This window comes from Malaclemys terrapin, chromosome 4, assembly GCF_027887155.1.
Source record: "Malaclemys terrapin pileata isolate rMalTer1 chromosome 4, rMalTer1.hap1, whole genome shotgun sequence".
Classification (NCBI taxonomy): Eukaryota; Metazoa; Chordata; order Testudines; family Emydidae; genus Malaclemys; species Malaclemys terrapin.
In genome coordinates this window covers 88,124,129-88,150,273 of record NC_071508.1, presented here as the reverse complement: position 1 = coordinate 88,150,273, position 26,145 = coordinate 88,124,129, and the positions used below count along the sequence as shown (strand labels likewise).

The 26,145-nt window shown below is 42.3% G+C and overlaps 1 protein-coding gene across 3 annotated transcripts in view; it reads right to left on the bottom strand.

The window, feature by feature from the left end:
* Positions 1 to 26,145, bottom strand: part of RGS6 (regulator of G protein signaling 6) — a 516,863-nt gene that overhangs the window by 476,530 nt on the left and 14,188 nt on the right. For 2 of the 3 annotated variants that reach the window (XM_054028464.1, XM_054028466.1), the window contains exon 2: positions 16,346 to 16,450. In XM_054028464.1, the coding sequence (XP_053884439.1) occupies positions 16,346 to 16,429 (84 nt within the window). In that variant the 5' untranslated portion in view covers positions 16,430 to 16,450. Of the gene's footprint in view, positions 1 to 16,345; positions 16,451 to 17,176; positions 17,242 to 26,145 lie in introns of those variants that run through there. The other variant, XM_054028465.1, reaches the window with a different exon arrangement.

The following is a 26,145-nucleotide window of genomic DNA, read 5'->3' as shown; positions in this document are numbered from 1 at the left end:
ATTATTGTTCTACAGTACCTTGGGGTACCTGGCAGTAGTGAACAATGGAGCGGAATGAAGGAGAAAGGGTCTTTTATACACATTGAAATTTTAAGGTATTTAGCGTTTTTAATGTATATAAAAGACCCATCTTTATACATCTTAAAACATCTCAAGAAGGATATAGCAGAAATAGAGAGCATTCAGAGATGGGTGATCAGAATGTTAGGGGCATGGAAAAGATTCACATGGAGAAAGATGGAAACATTATAAAGCTATATAAAATAATCAATGGTTAACTCTTTTAAATAATAAAAGAGGAAGGACTGTCCCGATATTTAACTCTCTGTCCCATATCCCGACTGATGTACAGTCAGGATGTCATTTGTCCCGATATTGTAGGGTTGCCAGGTCTGTGCCCTCATGCTTGCATTTCTCAGACCTAACCAAGACCAGAACTTTAAAAATCTTTTAAAAAAATTTTTCCCAAACTTTCCAAAATATCCTACCTAGGATGAGGTGTGGCATGTAACATTTCAGGAGGGATTGATTTCTTTGTGGAGAAGCTGGAGGTAGGGGTTAACAATCAGGCTTATATTGGATGCTATCTTTAACCTTATGTAGCACTACCGCTGCTTCATAATTCTCAAAGATATCAAAGTTACCTCAGGACAAGGAATTAAAACACTGAACAGCATCTAGTTTGCTGACTACGAATTGGCTGAAGAACAACACGGTTACTACCTTTATTGTAATAGTACAAACAACTAGCACTGTGCCTTTTTCCCTATAATCTGTATGGATAAATTTGCACTTATTTCTTCGAAAATTACAGGATGGAATAGAATTTAAGGACTGTATTTTTAAGCATTAGTGAAGTGACTGATAATAAAACAGACTCAAATAACTAAGTGCTTTGAGTTTCATTTAATCAAGATAAGTAAAAACTGCTCTTTCTCCGTGAAAGAAAAAATGTTTTTTTACCTAGCTGCATTTTAAATTATGCAGATTTTTCTTTTATGATACTAGTGAAATAATTAAGCTTACTGGCAATTTAAGGCTGAGCTCTCGAGTGGTATTGTGAATATTTTCTCATACAAAGAGAGGCACAATAGACGTGGGGAAGCAAGTAAATTCTGAACATTCAAGGAGGACGGAGAACAAGATCAATACAGCCCAGCCTAGCTAAAGGACGGTCAGGCTTGACAAAGCCCTGGCTGGGATGATTTAGTTGGGGATTGGTCCTGCTTTCAGGGTTTGGGCTAGATGACCTCCTGAGGTCCCTTCCAACCCTGATATTCTATGAACAGCTCTTGCTGGGGATCTGTCTGTGGGAAAAGTGGTTTTAATTTTCAAGAAATAAAGGGGATGCCTTAGCATCCAGGAATTTGATTAACTGTAGAAGACAACTGTGTAAACTAAACCAGTTATAATAATAAAATCAAATAGCTATAGACCAGAACTCCCACTGTGTGATTATTTGCAACATTTACTGGGGGAAGAGAAACTATCCCCAACCAAAGATTCATGGTACTACTTCTTCCACAGGATACTCGGCCCCAAAGAAAAATACCATCATGCATCCTCAACCAGTTTGTTAATCAAATATCCTGTTTCAGGCCTATCAGATCACTGCAGTCCCACCCATTCCACAGTGGGGATTGGGAACAAAAGCTACTACAGTAGGGAAAAGCAATCCACAACGGACCAGAAGTGGTCTCAAGACTCTTGTTTCTTTTTTTGGTGGGAGTATGCAGGTGATCTCATGAGCCACACAACGGCATTGACCTCTGCAGAATTTTCAGAGGAATCCACATTCAGAGGAATTATTTAACATGCGTCTCATTGAGGTATGTATCAGGTCATGAAAGTGACTTCAAAAGTTTGCAGGATGTGACAAATTCTACAGAGTGTGGAATTTTTAAGTGACTGAGTTTTATAATAATCATATTGATTTTGGTAGATAAATACTTCATAGAATGTATAAGCAGAGTGAATAACTTTGCTAAATGATTAAAGTTGTGCATTTTTCTTTTTATAAAAAAAAAATTCATCCAGTGTAGCCATTCAGCACAAGAGCCTACTGTGATAGCCCTCACCTTGGCTGTCATTGGGGACTTTCAGAGCTAAATGCATGAGTCTCTTCAGCTTGAGCTAAAGAACCAGGCTGTTTAGCTGCAGGCTGAACCAGACTCACATCCTCTGTGGACTGGACACAAAGGGGCACACATAACAATACTCAACAGTGGGTTACACTATGCACAACTTAAATCCCACTTGAGCTCTCAATTAGGGCCCAAGTGGTGGAGAAGCTTTGAAATGGCCTTTTGCACGAGAGTGAATTTCACTCCAAATCTCTTTTTCATCTCAAAACTCATCCTGGAAAGAGGTATAAGAGATATTGTTCACAGAGGAATGTTCCATGCTTTCTAGCTTATGCTAAAACTTTTTCCTTGTCCTGAAATCTCAGCAGTTTCATTATCATGGCATGTGATCTGTGCCCTTTTTGGGGGTTTCAGCTGTGCTCCTTCAACTTTCAATCTATGCATGAAAGTATTTCCTGCTCTCCCAACATTGCTTTAGTCATCAGACTAGGTTTATAACCAACTACGCCTTTGCCTTCAGCTTCCTGTCCAATATTGTTATTAGGCCTGAGAGTTGTGAACTGCTTCCCATCTTCAAAATACTGTTACTTTTACTAAATCGCTTGGAAAAAAAACCCTCTGCTGGCAAAGGAGACTCTCTCTTCGATCTCTGCAATTCTTGCACTAAATTTTTCCAGTTTCAAGTCTAAAGTTCTAATAGATTGCAGTAATTCTTGCTTGGCCAGTAGATTTCCAACACAGATTTCTATAAGTTGCCAGCCTAGAAATCTCCCTGCAGTCACATCTGTAGCAGCTTCATCTACATTACTGGCGTGGAAAAACAATGAGGAATCCTTGTGGCACCTTAGAGACTAACAAATTTATATGGGCATAAGCTTTCGTGGGCTAAAACCCACTTCATCAGATGCACGGAGTGAAATATACAGTAAGCAGTATATATATCACAGCACATGAAAAGATGTTACTTTCTTTGTTGGGCCTGTCCTATAGTAGGTGACTTCTAGATACCCTTCTGGCAGGACAGGCCCAACAAAGAAAGTAGCAGAATGCCACTAGCCGTCACCAATAGCCCCAAATTAAAACCTCTCCAGCGCATCATCAAGGATCTACAACCTATCCTGAAGGATGATCCCTCACTCTCACAGACCTTGGGAGACAGGCCAGTCCTTGCTTACAGACAGCCTCCCAACCTGAAGCAAAAACTCATCAGCAACTACACACCACACAACAAAAACACTAACCCAGGAACCAATCCCTGCAACAAACCCCGTTGCCAACTCTGTCCGCATATCTATTCAAGGGACACCATCATAGGACCTAACAACATCAGCCATACCATCAGGGGCTCGTTCACCTGCACATCTACCTATGTGATATGTGCCATCATGTGCCAGCAGTGCCCCTCTGCCATGTACATTGGCCAAACCAGACAGTCTCTCCGCAAAAGAATAAATGGACACAAATCAAACATCAAGAATTGTAACATTCAAAAACCAGTAGGAGAGCACTTCAATCTCCCTGGACACTCAGTAACAGATTTAAAAGTGGCAATTCTTCAACAACAAAAACTTCAAAAACAGACTTCAAGAACTGGAGAAACTGCAGAACTGGAATTAATTTTCAAACTGGACACCATCAAATTAGGCCTGAATAAAGACTGGGAGTGGATGGGTCACTACGAAAAGTAATTTTCCCCTCTGCTAATACTCATACTTTCTTGTCAACTGTTGGAAATGGGCGACATCCACCTTGATTGCATTGGCCTCGTAAGCTCTACAAAAGTAAGTTTCCCTCTCTTGATATTCACCTCTTCTTGTCAACTGTTGAGAATAGGCCACTTCCACCTTAACTGAATTAGCCTCATTAGTACTGACCCACCACTTGGTAAGGCAACTCCCATCTTTTCATGTGCTGTGATGTATATCCTGCTTACTGTATTTTTTACTCCATGCATCTGATGAAGTGGGTTTTAGCCCACGAAAACTTATGCCCAATTAAATTTGTTAATCTCTAAGGTGCCACAAGGACTCCTCGTGTTTTTGCTGATACAGACTAACATGGCTACTACTCTGATTACTGGCTTGTGTGTTCATTGAGGAAGAGAATGAGGCCTTGCTGAAGTCTAAAATGTAGAATCAGTTTTGCTTCTCTTTCTTTGTTGGTAAGTTGTCTAGTAATTCTTACTGACATCTCATGTGTAGCTTGAAGTAAAAATCTTGGTTACTTTACAAGATTTAAATAGAAATGAGGAGGTTAGTACTAGAGCTCTGTTACTGTACATCTGTCTCTATGATTGGACCCCTAATAGTGTCCTTATGAATAACAATGACTGTACAAACTACATGTATACTGTACAGTATCACTTAGTGCTCCACTGAGGTGCAGTCACCTCTGAGGTAAAAGAATGCAGCTGTTTGACAGTGATCAGCAAGACTACTTAACAATTTAGGGTAGAAAACAGTAGAGGCTCTCCAGAATTAGCGGAGTAGATTTGTCTCTGCAGTTTCAGGTCACATGCACTGGGACTTTTAACCTCTAATGTAAATTGGCCTCAATCATATCATGGTACTTACTCAGTTTCAAATGTCACTCTTTCCAGCAAAATTGTTTGCCTTATCCATTTGAAACAACAGTAGAATTTACATTGAGAAAAGCAACCCACTGACTTGTTATAGTTTAAATCCCTCTTGGTATATTACCTCACACTCCCCCTCCTTCCCCTGTAAAAGCAATCCTGCTATAGCAGTCTTATTAATTCTGATAGTTCAAATCCATAAACTTTCCTATACTTTTGATTCACTCCTTCATCCTCCTTCACCTCCATCTTCTGTCTTCTCTGCAGAGGATTTGCCACATTTAGTTTGAAAATGGCTCATTTTCTCCTTCATCTCCTCTATCCCTTACCTCCTCCTTAACTCTTCCTACTGCTTCATTACCTGATTGCCATCTTCTCTCAATGTGACATTCAAACGTTTTGTTTCCTCATGTAAGACCATATCCTCTTTGTTGCTGTAAACTCTTGCAATGCTCTATCTTTTCACTGATTCATCATTGCTCTGGTCTTTTTCCTACCTCAGTTAAGAAAGATTAAGGCCTGGTCTACATTAGAAAGTTAGGTTGGTTTAACTATGTTGGTCAGGGGTGTGAAAAATCCAGACCCCTGAGCAGTGTAGTTAAACTGACCTGAATTCCCAAGTAGACAGCGCTAGGTTGACAGAAGAATTCTTCTGTATACCTAGCTACTGCCTCTTGGGGAGCTGTATTACCTATGCCAATGGGAGAACCCCTCCCGTTGGCACAGGTAGCGCCTACACTGAAGCACTACAGAGATACAGCTGAAACTCCAATGGCCAACACCCTATTTCAGAATAACGATCATCTAATCTTGTTTATCCCATTTCTCTCATGTTCTGGAGGGCATTGTTCATTTACAACATTAATGCCATGCCCTACTTCATCCATTACTGTTAGGCTTTTCTTTGAGACATTCTACTTCAATTTATCAGCTGTCTGTTCCATTCATTCCTATTTTGCTAAGTTTTTCCTCACCTCTTCTTTTTAACTTCTCTTTGATTCATAGATTTCAGGGCCAGAAGGAACCATAGTGATCATCTAGTCTTACCTGTGCAACATAGGCCATAGGACTTCCCTGAATTAATTCCTGTTTGAACCAGAGAATAGCTTTTAGGAAAGCACCCAATCTTTAAAAATTGCCAGTGATGGAAATTGAATTTTCTAGCTTCAACTTCCAGCCATTGGATCTTGTTATCCCTTTGTCTGCTGGAGATAGGGTGACCAGATGTCCCAATTTTATAGGGACAGTCCTGATTTTGGGGTATTTTTCTTATATAGGCTTCTATTACCCCCCACCCCCTGTCCCGATTTTTCACATTTGCTGTCTGGTCACCCAGCTGGAGACCATTAGCCAATTTTTCTTCCCCATGGAGGTTTTTATAGATTGTGATCAAGTCACCTCTTAACTTTCTCGTTGTTAAATGAAACAGATGCAGCTCCTTAAGTCTATCGCTATAAGACTTGTTATAATTTTCATGGCCTTTTATCATTCTCATGGCTCTTCACTTAGTAGCCAGTAATCTGAAAGACATCTTTTAGGCTGTTCAACCCAAGAGCTGGGTAATCCTATAGGGCCAAGATTTAAAAAAAAAAAAAAAAAAATCAAAGGCTAATCTTAGGTTTGGAAATCCATATTTAGACACCTGTTTCATTTTCAAAGTGGTGAACACCTGAAGGATCCCACTAATCTCACCTTCCGTGAGGAAACATCTCCAAAATAATTCCTTTTAAACTAGAGCATATCTTTAAAAAAAAAATCCAATCTTGATCTTTCTTTTGCTTTTAGTACTGTTGACTACAGACTCCTCAAGGGATTCTGTTTTCTCATGGTTCCCAGATTATCTTTCTAAACATTTTCACCAGATGCCCTGTTCTCACAAAGTCATCTGCTCATTTTTTGTGCTGAGGTACCACAAGGTTTTCTTTTCAGTCCCTACCTTCCTTTGCACAGTTTCTAAGCCTGTTCTCCTCTATCTTTGGTTTCTACTGTTATTCATATGCCGATGACTCTCCAGATTTTTATTTTTTTCCTTATCTTTTACTTCTGTCACCAACCAATTTCTAGCCATCTGTTATTTCCCAATGGTAAATACCACTATCTAAACTTACCCTGTATAAAACAGTTCTTTATTTTCTTTCCATACTCTTCACCTCAGACTTGCTGCCAATAACTATGGAAAAAAATACCTTGCAATAACCACTACTATTTCCAATTGAGCTGGACATCATTTTTGAACTCGTTATCTTTTGGTCATTTTATCTTATCTGCTGTCAGAACTTGTCACTTCCACTTTTAAATACCTAAAGAATTGGCCTTTTCTTTCCCTTTCCAGATGAACCACTTCTTTATGCTTTTATCTTCTGTCTAGATTTCTATACATTTTCACTAGCAGGTCTTCCGCTTCTTCCTTTAACCCATTAAAGATTTCTTCTGAATTCTCCTCCCCATAGATCCAGCATTTCTCCAGATTCTGACTTTGCATGTCTCTTCTTGTCTTCTCCACTCTCAACCTAGTCTCCAGGTATTGTCCCTACATTCCAGTTGCCTTTTTCCTCCACTCACTCCATACCCTTAGATGCCTGCTTTGATACATTCTGCTACATTTGTCTCCCTCCAACTCTTCTGAAAAACTCAGCTCTAACTTTAATAAACAGTCTCTCTCTTTTCATTACTTCTATTTCACATCTCCTTTACAAATCTACTCTGCAATTCTTTTAAAACACCTTTCTCGCTCAACTTTCCATTCTCTTATTAGTATTTCAGTTTATGATACTTTTTTGAACAAATAGTAAGGCACCTCTGTTAAAGACATTTTTGTTAAGTAAGGGTCAGATTCTGCCGCCCTTATTCATGCTAAGTAATATCTCATTTTATAAATAGCCCTACTGGTTGCAATGGGACTATTCAGATTAAGTTATTACTCAATGCAAGCCAAGTGGCCTAGGTCACTAAAGCATCTGAAAGTGCTGTGGAATACCCAACTTAGGTTCTATGTTCTAAAACAATCTATATTCCATTTGCTTATAGGAAAAATTATCATGGGCTGGGCATCCCCAATAGCAGCTGTGGAGAGATTCAAAAATTTTTTCCAGACAAGGGACTTCTGATACAGTATTGTTCATATTGTTTGGAATGGATTTATTTGCTCTCAGTTTTGTTACTGCCTGTATCCTTGAAATATAGTTGTATAGGAGTGAAAAACTGTATCCTTGAAATACAGTGGTATAGGAGTGAAAAGCTACAAGCATCATTACCTTTCATTGGCAATGAAAAGCATCTTCCTTCAAAAAATACTTTTAACAGTACAAAACAGTAAGTGTAAAAGGCAGTAACCACACTCCAGTCTTTGTTACTGTATAAATTCCTGGTTCGGGCACCTCTTTCAAAAAGTGTGACAATCTCTCCGAAGCGAAATTATAAACTCATGTTCTTTAGCTCAGTCATCCACTAACATTTGATTATGAGTAAGACATTTTAGCGTTTACAGTCCCATATTAGATTAAATTGGTTTTTAATTAGATGTGTTTTTCCAAATATGTTTTCCCACGGCATCGCTATTGGGCATAGTTAAGGCTGTCTGGGTCCCCTAACTCTGCATGCCCATGCCTTCTTAACACGTCTGGATTTATTTTGTGGTTTAACCTTAACTGAATTTCCTGGCTTGCTTGGGAGAGCATTATAACATCATTGCAATGCCATTTGCTCTTAAACTAGTGATATGTGCTCTAAACCTTAATTCCAGTTTAATGTCATTTTCTTGTCTGGAAATAATACACAAACACAGGTTAGTACAAAGCTCATTTAAGATGTCAGTGGGAAATTTCATCACTACAGTCTAGCAGAATTGCAAGACTTGTGATAGTCAGTGTTTCACTTAAAGCCTCCGAATCTGGAGACAAGTGATTCTGTAAGAATCTCGGCTTTCATAAAAAAAAAAACAAAAAAAAAAAAGTAAGATTCTAGCCTTCATGGTTGGCAAGAAAAGCTTGAAAATATGACCAGAGTGTAACCTAAAGCCTCAAAAGCCAGACTGCAAATAAAGAGAAAATAACATTTTTCTTTTGAAATATCACAAATTTTAAGCCAATCTCATGATTTCGGGAGGCTTGACTCATTGTTTTTGAATGCTTGGGGCTCACAATACTGAGTCAACACTCAGATATACAAAGAAACTTAGCAGACAAGAACAAACTATAGTGGTAGTGCATGAAACAGGAGATCTGAGTTTTTCACAAAGGGGGCATATATTCTTGGAAGACTTAATGAAACCTCAAGATACAGCCCTTTTTCTTTCAATAAATATGAAATTTACATCGATGAAAGGAGTCTCATTCTCATGTTCTCAACCATGCATAGGAGCCTTTTCATTCTATTTGGATGTGTTGATGCCAGTAAGACTATATCCCATCCATTAGGGTGCAATGGCTAATTTTGAGATGGTTTTTGCCTCCACTATTTAGAATGGTAAAAAAGTACAGACTTGATCTTCTGAGCAGGTCCTAAAAATCAGCAATATATTCTTTACCATGTGCAGTTAAGTTTTGTTACTCCCGGTTGCTCTACTTTTTTTACTGCCTCCATCTCACCTGACCTCTATGCTCTACCAATCTGAACCAGCTACGCTGTTATTCTGGCCTCTCTCTCTGTCCTCCTGGTTAATGTACCCTCTCTGTTTTTCTCCTACTAGTCCTCTCCACATCACCATTCCAGATTTGCTCCCCTTCTTACATTCAAAGTGCCTGCCAGTCCTGGGTTTCCATAGCATTTACCTGGAACACAGGCTGCTAATGTAAAAGTTATTTTTTTTAAATTGCTTTAACTAACCTTTTTTTTAAACACAGAAATGTTTAAAAAGTGGCAAGACAGAGAAACACTGAGGTTAGCTAACCATTAAGACTTTTTAAAAGTATCAGGTGCCAGCTGCAAATTCACACTAAAATTACTTATAACAGCAATTGCCTTTTGAAATTGAATTTTGTTGCTTACTTAAAAGACAAAATGAGTAACAACAAAAATTCACAATTTAAACAGTTCACTGCTGCCAAAAATTCCAGGTGTATCTGGCAAAACTGAGCTCCAGAGGTAGAAAAGTCCTATTAGATCGTCCAATTCATCTCTCACCCACGCAGGATTGTTCCCTATGATGTATTCTCTAGAGCTTTGTTCAGTCTAGCTTTGAATATCTCAAGCAATGAGACTTACAAAACTTCCCTTGGGAGACTATTCCACAGCCTAAGAGATCTCACTGAGAGACCCTTTCTGATATTCAGTCTAGAGTTTCCGTTTTTTTATTTCATCCTATTGCTCTTGGTTATATTCCCCAACTACTCCCTAAGCAATTCCTATCCCTCCTTAGTGCTTACAGTCTTTGAATATTTTAGAATACTATGCCCCTGCTTAGTCAAGCCTTTTACTCTTTCCTCATATATCTTTCCCTCCAGCCCCCTAATCATTTTTTGCTGATGTCTCTGAACTCCCTCCAAATTCACCAATTTATTTCTGGTAATGAGTCACTCAGATTTGTTTTGTTTATTTACTAAAGCCAGATGCCATTAATGAATGCATCCTCTCTTGATATGGTCCACAGAGCTTGAACTTTTAGGGGCTAGATTTTTGGAAAGATACACCAGAGCTTGGATTTCAAGGAAAAATGACAGCCCTGAAAATGAATTAATACTTTCTGCTATCGTTTTTCCTCTTTCCAGCCTTCTTTTGCATTTGTCCCTCTTCCTGAAGCACCCTCAGCACCACCCACAAACAGCAATAAGCAGCAGCATTGCACTCACTTCCAGTGAAAGCCCTTATGTTTAGACAACACCTGCTTCCATGAAAAGTAGGCTAAAGGATAAAAGAATGTGCTTTAAATACAATTTTAAAAATACAAAATTAAAAATTTTCCTATCTGCTGTAATCACATCAAAAGCAAAATCCAACATCTTTGCTAGAGCCACACAAAAAATATTGTTACTACTTTTTAGTCACAATTCAATACATGAGTGGCAGAAATCTAATGTGGCCTGCAGAGTGCAGTAAAATTCTCAACTAGCCCCAAAGCCAGAGGTGAAAGTCGGCCGGTACAGGCCGGTACGGCGTACCAGTAAGAAGTGGCTGCCAGTACCAGCCTGTACACAGCCAATGTTAAAGTGCTGCCATGGCAGCGCTTTAACTTCGCTGCCCCTTTTGCCCCTCACCCCCCAGGGCTGCTGATGGGAGGCAAAACGGGCAGCTGCCCCGGGGCCCGGCATCTTAAAAAGGGCCCAGGGCTCCCAGCCACCACTACCATGGTGGTGGCCATAGCCCCAGACCCTTTAAATTGCTACCAGAGCCCTGGCGGGCGCAGGCCAAACAGCATGGAAGGGCTGGCTGGGGGAGGCTGACCCCCAGCCCTGCCCCTTCCAGGGGCCTGACTCCGGGGCCCCGTACCTGACTCTGGGCCCCTGTACCGGTAAGCCTTTCATCTTACTTTCACCCCTGCCCAAAGCTCCACAAAACAAGACAAATTACAGCAGGCACTTCTTACAATGCAGCCCACATTACCCTATCTGACTGACCTGTTTCCTTCTTGGGGCTCCATCTTGAGGTATACACAGAGATAGGTGGGTAGCATGAGCTTTAGCAGACTGGAAACCACCCTCTGTGACTGACAGAGAGGTATCACTACAGAACATAGACTTCTTTTGTGATGAGGTGAACAAGGCCCTGCTGCCAGCCAGGTAAGACAGGAGCTGGGCCGCTGGTTTTGAAGAAAGCTGCTGGAGAGTGCCCTTTCAACATTCGGTGATCACATGCCTTGTGACTATTATCAACCTCAGTACCAGAAAGTTAATTCTGAAGGAAACAGAAATAAAAAGGATTTCTCAAAGAACCTAATTCAAGTAGTAATCAGAACAGTTAAGAGGAGGCTTGCAAGCCACTGTAAAGTGCATAGGATTACCATACGTCCGGATTTCCCCGGACATGTCCGGCTTTTTGGTGCTCAAATCCCCGTCCAGGGGGAATTTCCAAAGAGCCGGACATGTCTGGGGAAATAGGGAGGCATAAGCCAGGGTCCGCTCAGCATGATCCGCCGGGTCCGCAGCGCAGCCCAGCTGCCCCGGTTACAATGCTCGGGCGGGGTACGGGGGGGAGACTCGGGCTTTCCTCATGGGCGGGGACCCCCCCCAGCCACTGGGGGACCCTTCCTGTGGCCCCGTTGCCCCACGCAGCTCGGAACCCGGCGCCACAAGAGTTGTTTCCAGCGGGGACAGACAAGCTGGGGAACGTGCTCGGCACAGAAAGGAATCTGCGGCCAGGGCTGCAGGGACCCGCGCCGCCGAGCTTCTGAAGCCCCCAGGAGGCAGAGGCTTCCAGGTGAACAGGGCAGGCGGGGGCATAGAGGCTGCAGGGGCAGGCGGGTTCAGGGGCAGGGCAGGCGGGGGGTGCAGGGCGAGGAGGATCAGGGCAGGGGCATAGAGCCTGCAGGGGTGGGGATGCAGGGGCTGCAGGGTGAGTGGGGAGCAGGGGTCACAGAGGCTGCAGGGGCGGGGGTGTGCAGGGGCTGCAGGGCGAGGAGAAGCAGGGCAGGGGCATAGAGGCTGCAGGGGCAGGGGGCGCAGGGGTCACAGAGGCTGCAGGGGCAGGCGGGTGCAGGGGTAGGGCAGGCAGGGGAGCGCAGAGGCTGCAGGGGCGGGGGGTGCAGGGGCTGCAGGGTGAGTGGGGAGCAGGGGTCAGAGAGGCTGCAGGGGCAGGGGAGTGCAGGGGCTGCAGGACGAGTGGGGAGCAGGGGTCACAGAGGCTGCAGGGGCAGGGGGTGCAGGGGCAGGGCAGGCAGGGGGCGCAGAGGCTGCAGAGGCGGGGGGTGCAGGGGCTGCAGGGCGAGTGGGGAGCAGGGGTCACAGAGGCTGCAGGGGCAGGGGGCGCAGAGGCTGCAGGGGTGGGGGATGCAGGGTGAGCAGGGAAGCACTTAGCAATCCCCAACCAAGATCAGAGCAGGAGGGAAGAGGGGGAATGCAGGGTGCTCAGAGGAGGGGGCAGAGTTGGGGCAGGGACTTTGGGAAGGGGCGGAGTTGGGATGGGGCAGGGGGTGGGGAAGGCACGGAGTTGGGGCAGGGCCAGGGTCCCCGTGGAGTGTCCTCTTTTTTCAGTGTTGAAATATGGTAATCCTAAAAATGCAGCACAAACTAATTAGAGCTAAAATACTTCATTTTGGTCTATCCTCATGTTTTATGTGTACAGAGACATAAAACTAAATGGTGACTGAAACAGTGTGGTTTGCCCCTTTAAGGGGCGAGGGATCTGGGGCCAGACAGCCCTATTCTGAGGCAGAGCCCCTTTAAGAACAGGTGTTTGGGCCTGGTAGAGGGGGATTATCCGACCCAGTTGGGAAGGGGTCAGGTAACTACCTAATAAGATCTGATTCCTATGAAGGCTGAAAGAGCTCAGTTGAAGGGGAGCTGGAAGCCAAAGGAAGAAGGCTGGCTCGTGTGGCAGGCCCTAGACCAGGGGGAGTCCCAGGCAAATGGCATATAGGAGGACTGGGGAAGAGATGACCAGAACAGGGAGGGCTCTAGCAAGGAGCCCCTTGGTCAGGGGAAAGTTAGCTGTTGGCTTTATGTTAAATTGTTTTATTTGGGGATTTGCTGAAGATTGTCCATGCATTCAGTAAATGGTGTCCTGAAGAAAAGACCTGAACAGATACTGGGTATGGCATGAATCCTTTCTGGGCTGGGGAGACATGCCAGCAGCCTATAAGTAACCTACACATTACATTCTTGTCATTCAAGTGTTGGCTTCTTTCTTTGGCGGGATCAGGAAAAGGGAGAATTGGGTTTTAATACTCTTATTCTGCAGCTGAGGAATAAGGAACAAAACTCTTTCCTTTGAAAGGTACAAACTAACCCTGATTCCAAATTATTACAGTTAGATTCAGTGTTCTAAATGTAATGTATAGTTCATACAATGACAGACGTGTCAACTTGCTGGGGGGATTGTATAGCCCACACTTCAGAGGTCTTAGCCAATGTTCTCTTCACTCATTACTGGTCATAAGACCATTTGAAAGAAAATGAGACAAACAGCCAAACACTACTCAGGAAAGAGAGGATGTGGCCAAAAGAACAGAAGTGGGTCTCAAATTTTTCCATCAGTGTCTGGTTGTGAGGAAGAATAATGGATGAACATGCACAACCTGTTAAGCTTTTCTTACACAGATAATGAATGCACTAATAACAGACAACTACAAAGGCCCAAAAAGTCAAACAACTACTGGATGAGCTACGTTGAAAGAACAGCACTTACCAGCCCCTAAACACAAAAGCACCATCCTCAGCGAAACCCAGCACCAGAAAAAAAAAATCACAGCAATACATTAGTGTAATAACAGTATTACTAAATGATGTATGGAACATGCTAATCAAGAAGTACAAGTGCACTTGGATGGAGTATGGATGAAATTGTAATAGTACTGACATCTGATGTACCCAGAGCAGAGAAATTAATCAAATGGCAGGAGCATTTTTCTCCATTAATATTGCAGATCACACAACAATTATTTTACAGTGATAATAGTGAAATAGCAGCAGTCACAGAAATTAAATAAATCTATAAGTGTAAAAACTACGTGAGGAATAGAAAACTGGTGAACATACAAGTAAAATCACATTTTCAGAACAGGATAAAGAGTCTCAAATGGAACCAAGGCCCTCAATTCTGGATGACGAAACCAGAAACTTGGAGCCCTCCTTCAAAGTACAGGTCCCAGATGAGCCTTATGGTGGTGGTTGGACCTTTCAGATCATGGAATCAGGGTAGCTATATCTGATGGTAAACTACAGCTTCTTTTCAATTAGCAGCTCGAATGAATTTATAATCACATTTAAAACCAAAACCCATAATTTCTCAGAGAACTGTACAAGGTTAACACTCACATTCCAGATCTAACATGCAACAACCAAATCCAAACCAAGGTTATCAAAAACAGCAAGTTCAAAGATTGGTGCTGTGGATGTGACAACAGTATGTGGATGTGACAAGAGCATATTTCAGCATATTTCCCATATTTATAACCATTTTGTTAATCAAAGAAATGAATAAAAATAATTTAAATCAGGACTGTTCTATATACGCAAATGTTATTTGCGCTGAATGACTTAACTTAATAAAATGCAGCATTTCTCTCAGGGCACAGATAAACAGATGGTAGATCATAGTTTTTCCTGATTTATGCAAGAAATTTCATTTTTAGCAGAACCATACAGCAGTTTCCCACACTGTATAGAAAACGTTCTCAGCGTTTTACTGTTCCTTATAGAGAGACCCAATTTCATAGTCCACAGACACACAAATCTGAAAATAAATCAATGCTCTCATAGCTATAATTTAAAAGATTGCTTTTCCTTCAGCTTTAACTCCCCCACCCCAGAGTACTTCAAAATGAGACATTTTATCACAGTGAATGAATGTACTATATCCATCTGTTTAAAAAAAAAATAAAAACACTGTTGGGGTTTTATGCTACAGTTTTATAAGTTAAGCTTCATATGCTGCCAACTGAGATACATCACCAGTCAAGATTTCAAGTCATTTCCACCTCCCATTTTAAGCACTCTGATTCTTAAATACATACATCAGTTACCTCAAAGCCGGAGCATTCTTTATTCTGTGAAAAATGTATTTTCATAAAAGCTTAGAGGCTTCTTTTAAAAAGAGGGAAACCTCTCCAGTATATGAATTTGGGAGACAGTCTGATTCATTACTCCCTCCTAGAAGTCCAAATACTCATGGGCCTAAGATTTGTGTGTTACAATAACTGGATGAGTGAGGTAGGGGATTAGGTTTAACATCAATGGAAATTCAAGTCACAGTACAAGCAGGAAGGCATTGTATGTGCATTCCAGGACAGGGACAGTTTCCCCTACCCTGTATTACAGTGCTCTGTGTACATCTACAGTGTCATGGTTATTAACAGCCACTATATCCAATAAGCAACAGAGGGTACAGATTCAGACTAACACGGCTACCCCTCTGATACTTGACATATATCCAATAGTAACCATTAACATGTTCATAATTTTACCTTTGCCTAATTCATTTTTCTCTAGAACTTGTGTTATTGTCTATATTTAGTACAAGGAATGCCATAGTAACTGGTAACCCTAAATTACATGCAAAAGGCCATTTAAAAATTTGTAATGAATCCACTGTAAGGAAGAACAGACTATATATTGGATAAGGCTCGTAAAGCATGTAATTTTTAGACAGGTATTTTTAATAAATTGAATAGGTAAATAATTGCTTCACTATTAAAAATATGAATTGCAAGCTGTATTAGCATTGGTCTAGTCATTATGTTTCATATAACAAATTTTTGTATACTACATCTACATAGGGTGACCAGACAGCAAATCTGAAAAAACGGGACGGGGGTGGGGGGTAGGAGGAGCATAGATTAAAAAAAACCCAAAAATCAGGACCGTCCCTATAAAATCGGGACATCTGGTCACCCTACAGCTACAAAAAAGTAATACTTGCAAGCATAGAGAAACCAATGTCAGCCCTCAAATTTTATAGTATAAGTATTTGATGCCCTATGAAATGTTACATACATGCTCTCAAATAGAATAAAAGATATATTTAACTTTTAAAGGGTCAATAGGATCTTTCCACAGATGGCACAGAAAGTTTTTATAAACAAACCCAAATTCATTACCTTTCTGTAGACAATCATATTTGGAGAACTCTCCTCTGGGTCAGCAGTTTCCACATTACTTTGATCAGTGGCTCCTTGGGCCATGCTTAACAGTTGTCACTCACACTGCAAGGACAAGAATAGAATACAATGGAACATCAAGTCACATAGAAGTATGATAAGATACATTCCAAATTCAAAGATAGATAACGAGAGAAAAGGACAGAGAAATGCGCTCTGATCTCATTCCTTCATAGACTTGTCACACTCACTCACAGGATAGCTTGGATGTGTGAGACAGAGAAACATTTTCATTTTAATGAAACACGCAAAGAATACTTAGCCACAAACAATTGTCTTTATCAAATAGCTGTCTTTCCCCATTTCCAGCCTGACATTGTAAGACCCTTTTCAGAAAGGGGGTGTGACGGTGCTGCCTGTGGGAGCCAGCTGAGGTCACTCAATTAGGGTGAACTGCAAACAAAACGGGGCAGACAAATCCCAAAAGCTGGTGGATATTTCAATATTTGATTTACCAAGCCAGCACAAAACAACTTCTATAGTACCTCACTGGTTACTTAGAAGTCCAAACAACGCAGTTCCCTTAAAGTGCCCAGCTTCAAGCCTCCATCCAGACACACTTGTCAAACATCTGATGATTACTGAAAATCTTATCTCATTATATAAAAGAAAAGGTTCTTCCAATCCCAAAGGATCGACCACATACCCAGGCCCAATTACAACTTAGATCTTACCCAAAATACACACTTATAGCTAATTCTTATTAACTAAACTAAAATGTATTTAAAAAGAAAAGAGAGAGAATGTTGGTTAAAAGATCAATATACATACAGACTTGAATTCAATTCAAGGTTCAGATACACAGCAGAGATGTGTTTGTAGTTGCCCAAAAGTCCTTTTAGAAATAGTCCATAGGTTATAGTCCAATGTTCATATTCAGGGTGGCTCCAGTCTATGACTGGGGATCTCAATCCTTATGGCTTAAGGTTTCCCCCTCTTGAAACCCAAAGCAGACTTGAGATGAAGTAGTATAAGAACCTTGGGACATGATCCATTTCCAGCAGCATTTTGGCCTGAGAAAACAATAGGCTTAACTCTCCTTCTCCCAAACATCCTGGCAATTAGCACAGGGTAATTTATGCATTAAACAGTTCAGATACAAGTTACCACAACCTTCAAACAAACATAGACAATAATACTATTTCACTCAAGTATCTTCCTAAATGTTAACATTCCTTTTTTGACCTTTGAATCAAAGCTATAGCAATAGACGAGACCTGTTTGCTTACATTACAAGACCTGAGCAAACATCTACCCTTCTATCTCTAACAATACAAGCTGCATTTCAAAGCTCTTCATTTACATATCTTCCTAACCAGTCTCTAAAGTTCGGCCATGGGTCAGGTCAGTCTGTGAGTTAATTAACTCTTTCTGACCCTGTCATCTTTCAATGAGATATTATATCCCACTCATAACATCACAGTTGGAGATGAGTGTTTTGCACAAAACTTCCTCCCCTTCCAATAAACCTCCCAAAATAGCGCACTATTGGCTGGTATCTTCTTAGGAATTTACTTATATGCTGTATGTGCCTGAGGCCTTGGCTACACTCGCGGATTCACAGCGCTGTGAAGCGCGAGTGTAGTCGCATCGCCAGCGCTGTGAGAGCTCTCTCGCAGCGCTGCAAGTACTCCACCTCTCCGAGGGGAATAGCGTGCAGCGCTGCAGGCGCTGATTACACTGGCGCTGTACAGCGCTGCACTCACTGCGCTCAGGGGGGGTGTTTTTTCACACCCCTGAGCGCAGCAAGTGCAGCGCTGTGAATTGCCAGTGTAGCCAAGGCCTGAGATACCCCAAATCAAATTCAAAAAGGAGAGAAAGAGTACACTTGAATGAATTTCACAGGAACAAGTCAAATTGCTACTGTTCTTAAGGGAGAACTCTCACTGGTAGAAACAATAGATTGATTGTCATGGATGCATGGCACATCAACATCAATCCAGCTTCCTCAGTGTCAAGCTCACAGTTTGAGGCCTTGGCTACACTTGCAGCTGTACAGCGCTGTGAGGTAAACCTGTCTTCGTACAGCTGAGTAGGGAAAAACAGTCTGTCCACACTGACAACTGCCAGCGCAGTGGTGTGGCCACACTTTTAACATTTGCAGCTGTGTTGGGAGCAGTGCATTATGGGCAGCTATCCCAGCATTCGTGTGGCTGCAACATGCTTTTCAAAACCGGGGGATGGGGTAGATTGTGACAGGGAGTGTGGGGGGAGAGAGAGTGCTTTTTGGAGCATGTCAGCTCTCTATTTTGCAAGTTCCAAACTCCCGGCCCCTGCTTATTCATTTACTCACTCAAAGCAAGCTGCAAACTGTTTGCTTTTCTCTGTGGTAAGAGCTTTGAAACCGGCACTTCTGCATTCCTGCAGCCGGTCACAACAATGGAGAAGATTGGCCACTTGACAAGGTGATTAGTACAGCGCTGCAAGCGGTTACACTCACACCTGTGAGTCGTAGCCACTCCGCTGCAGCTGTTATTCCTCTCGGAGATGTGGAGTACCTGCAGCGGTGTACCCAGCAGGGCCGGCTCCAGCATTTCTGCCGCCCCAAGCAAAAAAAAAAAGCTGCGATTGCGATCAGCGGCGGCAATTGGGAAAAGAAAAAAAGCTGTGATTGGCGGCGACAGTTCAGCAGTAGGTCCTTCGCTCCTAGAGGGAGTGAGGGACCTGCCGCCCCCGAATTGCCGCAGGTGCCGCCCCTCTCCCTGGCCGCCCCAAGCACCAGCTTGTTAAGCTGGTCCCTGGAGCCGGCCCTGGTAGCCAGGGAGATACAGCGCTGCAAGTGCCCTGCCAGTGTGGACGGGGAGTTACAGCGCTGTAACTTGCAAATGTAGCCAAGGCCGGAGTCTCAGCATCTGTACTGATTATGAACCTGTTAGTTGTGAACTATAAAGACTGCAAAAGCCACAGGGAGCATTATTGCCCAGTGAAGGCCAACCTCAACCCAAAGAATAATAGGTTTGTCTGTAAACTAAAAGCTCCAGTCTACATGTGATTTATTAGACACTTAGGCTGAAATTTTCAAAAGCAACTATGTGTCTTTGAAACACAAGTCCCATTGAAAGTCACTTTGGATCTTTTGAAAACCCAGCCTTAATGTTTTTATCCTACATCAGTTGTTCTCAAAGCATTCTATAGGGTGAACTCATGTTACAACAGACAATAGTTTGGAGGCCTATCTCCCATTCAGCCATAGAGAAGGTAAGGGCAGTCATTACCCCCTGGGCCTATTCACAACATCCAGGTTGAAAACCCATGCTATAAAGATCTGATCCTTTGACCACTAAAGTCAATAAGAGTCTTTCCATTGACTTCAATAGCCATTGGATCAGGCCCCAAGTGTGCAGTATAAGTTATTATGTAGTAAGAATTTTTTAGACCATGAAGTTTCCATTCCTACAGGTCATTCAGTACACTAACATCCTGTTCCACTTATGATTTCTTCTCTTTAATTTAATAGCATAAGCCTGCTAGCCTGTCTGTCCCCAGCCCAGGAAGAACTAACACCACAGACAGGTCTCTTTCAGGCCCTTCCCTCAATGCATGATTAATTCACATTTAAAAAAAAAAAAAAATCACAAAACAACACAAAAAAAGCTCTTCCCTGGAGCAACAGAGGCTGCAGGGGCCCAGAGACCTTTAATTCTACACCTTTCCCTCTAGTCCCTGGCCAGTTGCAGGAACCAGCTTCCCTTCCCCAACTGAGCCACTTTCTGGCTTTTACAATTGCTGGGTCTGACAACTGAACAGTGCTGGCTGGCCCCAGGACCCCCAGCCCTTAAAGGGACAGACCATCCTCTTACAGATAAGTAATGAGAACTGAAATTTTAAATCCATTGGTGCTATTTCCAGAGAAATGACATTGCTGGTGGAGGTTGTCTCACCAGCTCTCTTAGTTACCTTAATGGTTTCAATATAACCTCCACAATGGCTTTGATCAAGGGGGTTATGAATTAGTTTTAACATATCCAGGCATCAGTCTAGTGTGAGCTAGCTGTAAACGTTGGCATCTACAGTTCCTAAACATATTAATTACTAGATACCACCTAGACAATTCAGTGATGAGAGAGAGAGAGAGAGAGAGAGAGAGAGAGACCTTTGAGCAGCCAAACATTTTACTTAAAAAAGATCAAGGGGACACAGTCAGTATTTTAGGGCAGATTCTGAGGCAGCACAAAGGAGTGGAAGCCACCTGCAAGTCTCCTGTTGTGGAGTTCATTAGCAAGGGGCAGAAGGTGTAGAGTTGGCAGAGGCAGTTCCTACACCTGCTCTGCTGCAGCCTCTGATGTAGTGGGTGTGGAGCGGACAGGGCAGGAAGAGGAAGTGCACTTTGTTTCAGCCATCCCCAGCTAGTGGGTGGTCCATAGGGGATTGTTCCCAGATGATACAAGTTACAGCAGCCCCTACACTTCTCTAACCTGGGCTAAAGCCCAGAACCAGGAAATATAACTGGTTGTTGGTTTTAAATTTCTCCTCCTTTTCTCCTTTCCCGGACTGCTCTGTGTGACTGTGGAGGGGAGGGGAGCCATCCTTTCCTACACCCACTCTTAGGCTCAGGAAGAGGTCGTCAATCTATTATTTATTATTTGTATTATTGTGGCACATAGAAGCCTTAGTCACGGGCCATGAACCCATTGTGCTCAGGGGTAGAAACAGCCAAGTCCCTGCCCCAAAGAGCTTAGAATCTAAGTATAAGACAAGTGACAACAGATGGATACAGGCGGCCAGGGAGCACAAGGAAACAGTGAGACAATATTAGTCAGCATAATAGTATGTGGTTTCAGCACACCAGCAACCTAGCCATTGTCAAGATTCCTGAATGCATCGCTGCAAAGGAGAGTCTCCTTTCCTTTCCACCCTGCAGCTCCCATAGCCCAGCAGGGAAGTAGGTAATGGAGCAAGCAGCATTACTCTCTTCTCCCCCCTGTGATGCAGCCCGCAGGAAACTACTGAACAGCCAGAAAAAGACAGCAACTACACAGAGTTCTCCCGGCTCATACCCAAGCTGCTTCTGAGGCTGCAGAGGAAGCAGTAGGAGGCAACTGGAGAGGTGGTGCCTCCTCTCCATAGTGACAGGCTTGATTTTAACACATCAGTTTAAAAATTGCAGAGTGTAATTCAGAGAGGAAATTTAACTTCATGATCATATACAAAACTTTTTACTTAACAAAGCTGTCCTCAAGGGCCAGAGGTTTGACATCACTGCCTTAGATGGTTTAGGCACTTGTGGGAGTGTGTCATGATCCGCAAATAATAAGCACAATGGCTCACACCTATCTGTTCTGGACTTTAATATTAGAGCTAACTGAAAAACAGAATTTCCATTCCCCAGAAATCCCAGTGCTTCAACATGTTTTCATTATATTAAAAAAAAAAAAAAAGGGGGGGGGGGGGGGGCAAAATATTTTAACTTTCCACAGAATGAGAAGTTCAGTTTGGAAACATTAAAAATTTTACAATGAAATGTGTCAGTCTAAAGGAAACTGTGACAGATATGACAAACACAGGCATATATTTGAGACGGTTGCATCAACTTTATAAATGTTATCAGCATTCCGATAGTTTAGAATATGCTCCGAAGAGAAAGTCTGTGATACCCTTAAAAATCTCTTCATCAAATGAGGCCACTCCACCAGAGAAGGAGATTGCGCATCATAGAAAGAGTCATCCAAACACCCAGAAAGAATTAGCTTCAAAACAGGGCGGCGGGGGAGAAAACAACCACTGATTACATACCACTAGTACTCCCCTACCACCCCATGCTGGAACCCATACAGGGTATTATCAAACAATTATAACCTATACGTACTCAATGGGGAACACATCCTGAAAGAAATCTTTCCCAAACCCCCTCTTCTGGCCTTCAAACGATCCCGCAACCTCATAAAGCTCATCATCAGAAGCAAGCTCCCCAACAGACTAGGACACAACTCAAAGAGGTACCAAGTCCTGCCATAACAACTGATGCAAAGCCTGCAGACAGGTCTTCACTGCTACAATTATAAATACTCCCCCACAGCACACCTTTCAAAAGCGATGGGTCCTACACATGCCTATCACATGTAGCATACCTCATCAGTGCATCCAATGCCCCTGCAACAACTAGGTGGGCGAAACCAAAAAAGCAGCATGCTCTTGAATGAATTCACACAGAAAAAGACAAAAACACCTCATTACCCATGGGCAAACACTTCACAAAGTGATCATTCAATATCTGACCTCTCTGTCCTTGTCCTCAAAAGAAACCTGCATGACACCTTCAAAAGACAAGCCTGGGAACTTAAATTCAGAACTCTGCTGGAAACTGCAAACCATGGACTTAACAGAGACACTAGTTTTGTGGCTCATTGGAACAATTTGTAAAACACTCTACTGCCCACTACACCCTCCTTTGTCCTACAGCTGCAGAGGTGTTCATCTTCAGTGGTCTCCTACAACATGGGTGAACCCCTTATGTTTAACAATCTATTCCACTTTGTATTTAGCTTGGACACTCTAGTTACCTTCTCCAGACCTGAAGAGCTTTGTGAATCTTGAAAGTTTGTCCCTTCCACCAAAAGAAGTTGGTCCAATAACAGATATTACCTCACCCATCTTGTCTATCTCATCTGCATCTTCTTTGTGAGCCAGACCTTGGAAGCATGAAAACTTAGAAGACTATGATATTGAGATGGGGCAGATAATCTGGCCTGTGGAATATTCAGAGACCTGTGTATCAATACATACTATATTTATTTGTGTGTTCCGGGCTCACTGGGTGATCCCCTGTGGAATCTGGAATCACTAAGGGGTGATTAATAAAAATCCCAATGCCAATTATGCAGATATCCTCCCTTTGAAGGTTTATGCCCACGAGAAAAAGGCATTGATTGTTTCCGGAGGCCTGGGCAACAACAGCCTCAAACTATATAAAAGTGAGAGTTTGAACCCCAGAAGGCCTTCATTTTGATCCAAGAAACTGACATGAATTTTAACCAAGGGGACAAACCCTGGTGAAGGGTTTGATGGACTGGAACCTGTGAAAATCTCCATGTGGAAGATGGGTGACACCTGGTAAAATTATGTAAGCTTATAGATTGTTTATAGTTTTAGGATGCAGTTTCTCTGTAAGGCTTTTGTCCAATATATGTACTTTGCTTTATGAAGGCTATCAGATCTCTGGTAAACAACTATTTTAACCCTTGGGAGAGAGCAAAACTGCAGGATCTGAGCTAAGGTCAGACCTTCTCAGATAATCACAGTGAAGTTCAGGGGGACTGCAAGCCTAAATGCTCCATGGCTTGGAGAGAGGGACGCAAGTCACAGTCCATAGAGCGGTGGTTGCTAGAAGCCTGAGATCGAAGGGCAGCATCCCTTGAGCAGACGACAGACAAGTCAAAGGTGCAGTTATCCTGAAACCGTGACAAAAACATTTAGAGATTCCCCAAAAAAAATTTTGGTTTTGGGTCAGTATTAATCTGAGCTGTCATGGTGTCCTACAGGAATTGTAGTTCCAAGTCCTTCATTCTCCCCTCGGGTACGTCTACACAGGGATAAAAAACCTGCAGCGGGCCCAAGTCAGTTGACTTGGGGTCACAGGGCTCAGAATTGCTGTGTAGATATTTGGGCTCAGACTGGAGCCTGATCTCTGGGACCATCCACCCTCACAGCCCAAGTCCAAACATCTACACTGCAATTTTTCAGCCCCAGAGCCTGAGTCAAGTCAGTTGACTCATGCTATCTGTGGGGTTTTTATCCCCATGACAACATACCCTCAGGGGCCCAGCTCCTGACTGGACCACATCCCCCATGATACATGTTGGTCTCTCCTTGCGGTTGAATTACCACAGTGCCTAGTGAAGGCATGGGGAACCCCAAACTACAACTTCTATGAGGCACCACGGCAACTCAGGCAGATGCAGAGATTGCATGTTGCCCCAACATGCAGTGTTTTGTTTTGGGTCAAGAAACCAGAATGAAATGGTTCAGTTTGATTTTCCCCCATGGGAATTTTCTGCATGAAAAGACTGATTTGACACAAACATCAATGAAACCCCAGTTTTCAACAAAATAATATTTTGTACAACATTTTTCAGCCAGCCCTGCTGAATATGCTAAAAACATGATATATTTAAAAGATATCCATCAAGACCAGTCAGGTGGTCATCAGTCTACCTTCACTTCCACATAAGAGATTTAAAAAGTTAGGACTACTTAGTTTAGAGAGGCGGTAAATAAAAAGTGCATGATAGTAATATCTCAAAGAATGAATACACTAGGGAAGGTCCGCCAGGCACTCCAGTTTATTCCTTTGTGTAATAAAACAAGGACATATGCAATTAAATTTAAAAGGCAACAAATTTAAAACTGACAAAGTTATTTTGTTAGCCAAACAGATACTTAACCTGTGTAAATCAGAGCAATAAGACATTGAGGCAAAGAGTATAACAAGATTTAAAAGTGAACACACATTATCAAGGCATCTGGGAAAGGAGTCTATGATATACACATTTCAAGACCCACTGTCCAGCACTTATAGACTTCTTGTGGATTTGTGAAAATATCTTTTTCCATGGTTACATTAGAACTGCCTCCCACCAACTGCAACATCCTCTCACGTCTCCCCTGTGACAAGAATTTCTAACCTTCCCCAAGCTGTTCAAGCCTCTAGTACTCCCATGACAAAGGCCTACACAGCTGGACCCCGCCCTCCCTGAAGCCTAACTCTTATATTCTCCTGTAGCAAGGGCCTCCAATCAGATTTCTTCTACACTAGCAAAACTAAGGTGTACTATCTGCAAACTCCCCCAAACACCTACCAATATAATTTGCCTACCATTGCCTCTTCTTCCAAGTTTTGGGATCCCACATTTTTGGTTGATCCAGAGCAGCAGTCATTGCATCTGAGGGTGAGAAAGAGGTGGTTTTCACCACTTTTCCACACCTCTTTCCCCTATTCCTGGAGGCTGCTAAGGGCCATACCACTCCAGCATATGTTAGAGCAGCCCCCAAATTACATTGTCAAATAACAGCTCCCAAGAAGCTACTCCACACTGGCCAGTATCATCTTGACCCACCACCTACCAGCCCTGCTCCCTCCCACCCATGAGAAGCCCTGAGCCCAACTTAGAACACCACAAACTTCAAAGGAGCCAGGAGTGGCTAGCTATATCAGTTGAGAGATTTCTTCATGGGCAAGGGCCAAGGAAGACTATCATCTTTTTTTATTGCTGATGTGGGTTCAAAATATTTTTCTTCCTCAACCAACAACCCTCATTCTTGCACCATGTGCACAAGCACACACATTTTGCAGTTCAATGTTAAGATTCTAGCTTAAACCTAAAAATATGGAAATACTCAATTGTAGGGATACTTAGGTCAATTAGATATTTTAATGCTTTTTTTAAAAAAGAAAAACCAAAGATAAACAGAAATGTTTCTACCAATTGTTTTTCATTCCATGTAGCATTAGCTATTTCTATACATTGTTGGAAACCCAACGCTGCAATATTGTTCAAGTGCATGAGAACATGAAAATGAAACTAATTTCTCTATCCAAAATGATTAAATGCAAAAAATATTTAAAATAGACTAGATGGTAAAATTTAATCAGTTTTAAAATTATTTCACTTTAAATAAGATGCCAATATACTTTACACTTTTATAGCACTTCTCATCCATAGATTTCTAAGTACTTTAAACCACAAAGCATTTGGGTATTATTATCCCAATTTTATGGATTGGGAAATTTAGGCAGAAAGGTT